The sequence below is a fragment of the Argiope bruennichi genome, chromosome 10, assembly GCF_947563725.1.
Source record: "Argiope bruennichi chromosome 10, qqArgBrue1.1, whole genome shotgun sequence".
Taxonomy (NCBI): Eukaryota; Metazoa; Arthropoda; class Arachnida; order Araneae; family Araneidae; genus Argiope; species Argiope bruennichi.
Window position 1 is genome coordinate 39,708,773 of NC_079160.1, and position 6,944 is coordinate 39,715,716.

At 28.0% G+C, this 6,944-nt stretch overlaps 1 protein-coding gene across 1 annotated transcript; it reads left to right on the forward strand.

Annotated features, from left to right (window-relative positions):
- Positions 1–257: 257 nt before the first annotated feature.
- Positions 258–6,944, forward strand: LOC129988987 (U14-lycotoxin-Ls1a-like). Its single transcript, XM_056097284.1, has 4 exons — positions 258–317; positions 3,918–3,978; positions 5,383–5,427; positions 6,248–6,944. Exons 2-4 carry the CDS (start codon positions 3,921–3,923, stop codon positions 6,412–6,414), a joined length of 270 nt encoding a protein of 89 aa, XP_055953259.1. The 5' UTR covers positions 258–317; positions 3,918–3,920; the 3' UTR covers positions 6,415–6,944.

A 6,944-nucleotide genomic window follows, 5' to 3' on the forward strand; every position in this document is an offset into this window, starting at 1 on the left:
GCAAAATTTTCTAAAAGCAATGATGTCACGATATTGTACAGTTTAGATTTCGAACCCAACTGCTTAACTGAATCTGATTATTTCTAATTGTTCAATGGAATAAACTGTGAATTTTTTCGTAGTAAAATCAATTCAAATCATTCTTTTATCGTATTAATCAGTCCAGATGGTAATTTTCTCAATCAAATATGGCAGACTGAAGACACACCATGTGTTGTTTTTAACAACCTTGAGCACTGGTATATAAAAAAATAGAGGCGATATCATCGTAAACGTATGACTTCTTTCTTTCCTAAACTGAATTCTTTGATATTTAAGTAAGTTATCAATCTTTTATTTCGTATTATTCTAGTTATGAAAAATAGTTGAATTCATTATCTCTGACACTGCAGTTTTACACATAATCATATAAACCAGTAATTCTTCATGGGAACTGCTTAATCGCTTTTATCATGTCATATATATTATTTTTATTTTTTCCTTTTTAAAACAAATTTTGAGCAACAAAATAATTAATTAATAAAACAATTTGCTTGTTGTGCTTACTTAGAAAAGCAAAAAAAAAATTAATAAGCAAATATTAATTCAACAATTATTATTTTTTACGAATGATTTTATTGTAATATTAAACAGTTTTAAAAAAATGATTTTCTTTGTATTTTTTATTTTTTTAATATATAAATATATTTCTATATAATATTTTAATAATTATTATAATATATGCAATATAATTATTATATATATTATATAATATTATTATCTGTTATATATATTAATAATTATAATATATTTAATAATTTTTAATAATTTAATATATTAACATATTTTAATTTATATTACAAGTAGAAGTCATTGTCGATATATGTATGTATATATGCATATATATATATGTTCCACATCTCCTGCTATATAACTGAGTTCGAATTCAACTAAATTTTGCACACCTGTTATTTAAGACAAAAGAAGAAAAAAACTGAAATTTTTTCAAAATTCAAAAATTAATTAAATATTGAGTTAAATAGTAATTAATCAAAGCTTTTTCTTTTTTCCATAATAAATTCTGGAAAAGTAATTCCAGAAAAAGCATGTTTAAACCATCTTAAAGTTCAAACTATTACCGTTTCGATTATATCAACTTCATTTTTGTGCAATATTTCCTTCAATTGTTTTTAATTTGATAAAAACCTTTAAACGCATTAAAATTAAGATTAACTTAGAACTAATCTATTTCCATTTTTTTTAATTCTTGCTTTATTTTAATGCATAACTTCGTACTAGGTTCTCGCTTCTTTCCAAAATACTGATTTAACATTGCCTAAAAGCAGGCATAAGTCAATCACCCAAACGGAAGTAATCAAAAGAAAATGCTTTTGCCAGCAAATAAAATAGCTATTCCAAGACAGCAGCAGCTTTCGGTTATGAAAATTTAACTAATATTTTTTTGTTTTCGAAGGAAATTATTATTAAATTAAAAAGTTTTAATTACAACATCGTACATTTTCAACTATAACAATTTCATTTTTGTGCACTTTTACTTTCAATTTTTTTAATTCATTAGGAAATCTAACACGAATAATTTTAAAATACAAATGAAATAAGTAATCTTTTGGTGTAAAGATAAAGACTTTAAAATACTCCATCACTTTTTTACAAAATTTTTCTTTTATCTCAATACCTTGAAAGAAATTTCATATGTTATAATCTTTTATATAAAAGTAACTTCTACGTAAAAAATAATAACTAATTAATTACGAAATTAATAATTAATTATAAAATTGTTAAATATTATACATGAAAAGATTTTATTCAGAGTAAACTTATTTTATCAATTAATCATTTATAAATTCTTGCATAATTATTATCAAAAAGCGTTGGAATGCATTATTTATTACTAGCCGCCTTTCGCTACCAGCTGGTTCGCCACCCTTAATGCTCGTTAAAATTTTAATAATTAAATATTTTATGCAATTCCTATTTTAATAGCTTCTTCATTAAAATATTTCAAAACTTCAAATTTTGATAGTCATATAATTCATTCATAATATTATAAAGGCCTTCAGTCATAACGTAATATGTATCTCTCTCATTTTCTGTTAACTCCCGTAGAATTTATGCTTTAAATTAAAGTGTAAATGATTAATCTGCAATTAATATAATAATATTTTTTACTGAAACAAAGCATTTTTTTTAATAATATGATTACTGAAAACAGTCACTGAGCATTTAAAAATTATGGGCACTAAAGAATATCTTTCTTAATTTATATAATATCTCAAGAATATGTCAACAAAATTTTCTCAGATCATCATGAGTAGATCGATTCATTAACAATGTTTGATTTTAAATGCATCAAACATTGGGAAAATAAACAGAATCGTTTGAAATAATCGGTCGAAAACAGGTTTAAAAAAACCACTTAAAAAAAACGACGTACTTAAAACTATAAGCATATATAAAAAATATATGACTAACATAAATACAATTCAATTACAAAAGCCTACAACTAACCTAAAAATAATTTAAATCAAGTCCGCATCCGTTGAAAATATTTGTCAACAATCAGAACACAATGCGCATACGTGAACTTTCAACGCCAGTTATGGTAACGCAAATACTTGAATTTTCTAAACCAGTTGGGGTAACGCTACGCAGATTAGAAATTTTTAATTTCCTTTATTCTGTTTTATTTTAATTCAAAAGTACTTCAGAATGAATCTGAAAGTTCGATTCATTAACAATGTTTAATTTTAAATGCATCAAACACTAAGAAAATAAACAGAATCGTTTAAAATAATCGGCCGAAAATTTGTTAAGCCTATCCATTTTAGCATGGTGAAAAAAACTGAAGCCTTACTCATTTGGCGACGGAGAAATGAAAAGATTTTTTTGGTGGGAAAGTTAGTTTTTAGTTAATAATTAAAATTCTAATTAAAAATTCAAAAAAAAGGGACCCCAGGTGCACATTCCCGATTTCCAACGTATGCATGTGCCAAATTTGGTAGCTATAGGTCGAACGATCTGACCTGTAGAGCGCTAACACACACACACACACATTGAGCTTTATATAAGTATAGATTACAGTATCAATATTTCGATTATGACTCAATCTCTTTCAATAACGGCATCCCTTGAATTTCTGATACATAATTTGATATTCATGATCTCCTAAACAGAATGTTTTTAAGATCAAATTGTGATATTCATTAATGAAGTATTATTTTAAAAGCCTTATACTTATTTTGTTTAATGTGCACATACATCTTTCTAATGGAGTCATTCCCATATCATGATAGAGTTATTAAAAATTCTATCATCCATTAATGCGAAATCCATTTCAAATAGCGTTTTGTCTTTTGCTGTACTTTCTTCTTCCCTACACAAATTGAACAGATAGAAAATAGTATCCTTCTTCTTTAGCTTTTAACAACCGAAGGAAATCCCGCAATTAAATATTGGAGGAAACAATAAAAAACAATCTTTTGAAGCAATTAAATAACCGGTTGAATGCCATTACAACAACAGAAAGCATTGCTGATAATTAAGAAAAAAAATTCATTTCAAAATCAAAGAGAAGATTATATAACACATTAACTATGATATTATATCATTAATGATATAATCTGTTTTGCATTTTTGAAAAGGTTTTTTTAAGCAATTATATTTTTTGAAGTTACAGTATAAAACGGCCAAAATCAAGCTTAATTTTTAATGAATTGAAGCTTCAAAAAATCGTTCGGGGGTGTACATTCAACCATTCCGAAGTATATTTGTACCACATTTGGTAACTCTGTATCAGAATGGCCTGATCTGCAAAGAGTCAACAGACACTCATACACACACACATGCTACCTTATTATTGGTAGAAACCGATATAATAAGCTTTTTCTGTCTATATTAATATATATTTCTTATTCTAGAGAATGAAGACTGTGGCAATTATTTTCCTTGCTGTGTTGGTGGTGTCTGTTGTTCAAGCAGGTAAATTGTTATTCACATTATAACTGTTGATATTTTAAATTTTTCTTCAAAAGTATATTTTTAAAAACAATTGAAACTTTGGAAAAGGAAAAAAAAATTGTTTAAAAGTGTCATGCCTATCGAAACTGCTAGCAAGCCACGTTCCTTAACCTTAATTAATTTCCCATACGGCGTTTATACAAAAAAAAATGAAGTTATACTTTGTTCGCAAAGTAGACCGATGTAGCAATAAACTATAGAGTATCATTCTGAGCGAATATAAATAGTCGAATACTGTGTGAAAAAATAAATGATGAAATCAACCCCAAAACCCCTAAAATAAGTTCCAAAGAGATCAAGTACCAAAAATACTTGAATAGTGGCTATAATTAATTACCCTAAAAGAACACTTCTTTCCGCAATTATTAGGAAGAACTAATAGGGAGAAAATAAAGTCTTCTCCTGTAAATAAATACCTTTCGGTTAATAAAACATGAACATATTACAAAGATCAATATACAGGGTGTCCCAAAAAAATGTATACACATTTTAGCAGTGGATAACTAAGTTATTTTTTCTTTCTTTACATACTGAATCCATTGAACCGAGTGGTGGCAGACAGACTTAAATTTGAAGAAAGGAAATTTATTCTAAAATACTACTGGAAGTATGAAAATGCAGTAAAAGTGCAAAGAAAATTTAAGAGGGAGTTTAACAAAGAACCGCCTACACGAGTTACCATCACTCGAATTAGAGATAAGTTTGAAGCTGATGGAACTGTTCAGAACGTCCATAAACCTGCAACAGTTGTTCAATTGAGGAAAAACATTGAACATGAATGTACGAATATCCCAAGGGAATTGTTCCATCATGTGTGCTATTCCATCGCTTCGCGTTGTCAGCAGTGTCTGGAGCAGAACGGACATCAGTTTGAGAACATGCGATAACAAGACAATAGAATGATATTTGTAGAATCTTTTACATGTTGAAAATTATTCGAATTATAATAAACCCCAAATTTACAATTATTTAAAGTGTGTATACATTTTTTGGGACACCCTGTATACTACAAAGACCAAAAAAACAATAGCATAAAAGGAAAGGCAGCAATGTATTAAAGTCAAACATTTCCCAAATAGTCCAACACAATAAAAGGGAAGATAAGCCAAAATATAAAATCTCAAAATAAAAATTATACCATGAGCTAACATAAATATGGTTGACCGGAAAAAGGAGGATCTTTGGCCGCTTAAGGATTGTATTAATCAACCAATTTGTCTTAATAATGAATCATATTTTGTTTGTCTAATGTAATTGATTTTCAGCTGGTCTGTCACAGATTAGAGTTATGAGATCATAAGTAACTTAAATATTTTTATATTGTATTATTGGCTATAATAAATGAAGATTTTTTGTTCTCTCAAGGTGTTGTCCATTCGGAGAATAGGCTGGGAGCAGAAAAACGAAACTGTAAGTATTCATTAATCCATTACAGAACTTTAAAATAACGAGTGAATGAATGGAATGTAACCTTATAGCTGGCTCAAAATAATTTAGGTTAAATGTGGGTTAAGCTATTTTTGTTATTTTTACATTATATTTTCTATTAACTTTTATTAATCAAACATTCGTTGATGATAACTAGTGACTTAGAGATGTTTTTTGATTAACTTTGGTAATAGTTACTGGATATTACTTGGTAATATTACCTGTGATGAAAGCCTTATCAATAATTATGTCAATATTTTTATGATTACACACACATATACTGTTCATTCACGGATTTTGAAACCCTTCAAGGTTTTACGCATGCGCAAGAAACCTTTATTTCATCAAACATGGGATGAGAGGAATGATGGAAGAAGGGAATATTTATATTTAGAAATAGGGTTAACTTGGATTATTCTTGGAATTAGGAGGCGTAACAAATACTCATTTTTCTGCGTACCACCCCTTAGCAAGTGCAAGCACCATGAAGCTCTAGTCCCAAGATCCTGAAACAAACAATAATGAGTCAGTCGTTTCCCATGGCCCAACAGGAACTGAAAATTGTTTACATTGAGGCGATTAACATGTTAAGATCTCTTTCCGGAAAGATGTTTAGGGGAACATAATGGATTTTCTTCTACAGAGTGCTATGCAAGATTTAAAAGGATTAAATGACGCGAAACTATATCTTAAAATTACTTTATAAATAAAAATATGAAATACATGCTGAAAAGGGCTCAAAATACAAGTTGTGGGTTATTATAATTTTTTCTGCCCAATAAAGGAATTTTTTTCTTTACAGATTGGTGTCCGAACCCGTTACCTATAAAGTGCATCCGAAGGCAGGACAAGTGCTGCCTGGACTCCGACTGCGGGCTGGGAAAGGTGTGTTGCAACGAAAGCTGTGGCAACACTTGTCGGGAAGCAGTTAGCTATCCGACAAGGGGAAGAGAGGCAGCAATTTGTTGAGCAAAATTTCTACTGTTTTAGATTTTTTATAAATAATAGCTTTGATTAACTGTATAGATTAACAATATGTCTGATTAACTGCATAGATAACTAATATTATATTTTTAATTTATTGCATAGATAAACAATTTATTCACTGTATAGATTATTAATATGCTTGATTAACTGCATAGATAAACAATGCTTTTTTTTTAAATTTATCGCATAGATAAAGAATACACTCGATTCATTATATTGATAACAATATATTTGATTAACTGCATAAATAAACAATGTTTTTTTAATTTATTGCATAGATAAACAATTTTTTAATATAAAAAAAAAATAATACTTTTCATGGCAGTCAAGGAATTGAAAGAAAAAAAACCATGTCATTAAATTCTTTCAGGTTTCGAGTATAGATAAACACCCCATTTAATCTGCTGCATATATGAACAAATTCTCTGAATTATACTGCTGATTCTAGAAATTATTCTACTGATGAAAAATATTGTATATTTATTATATAAATAAAAACTTTTATATTTTTA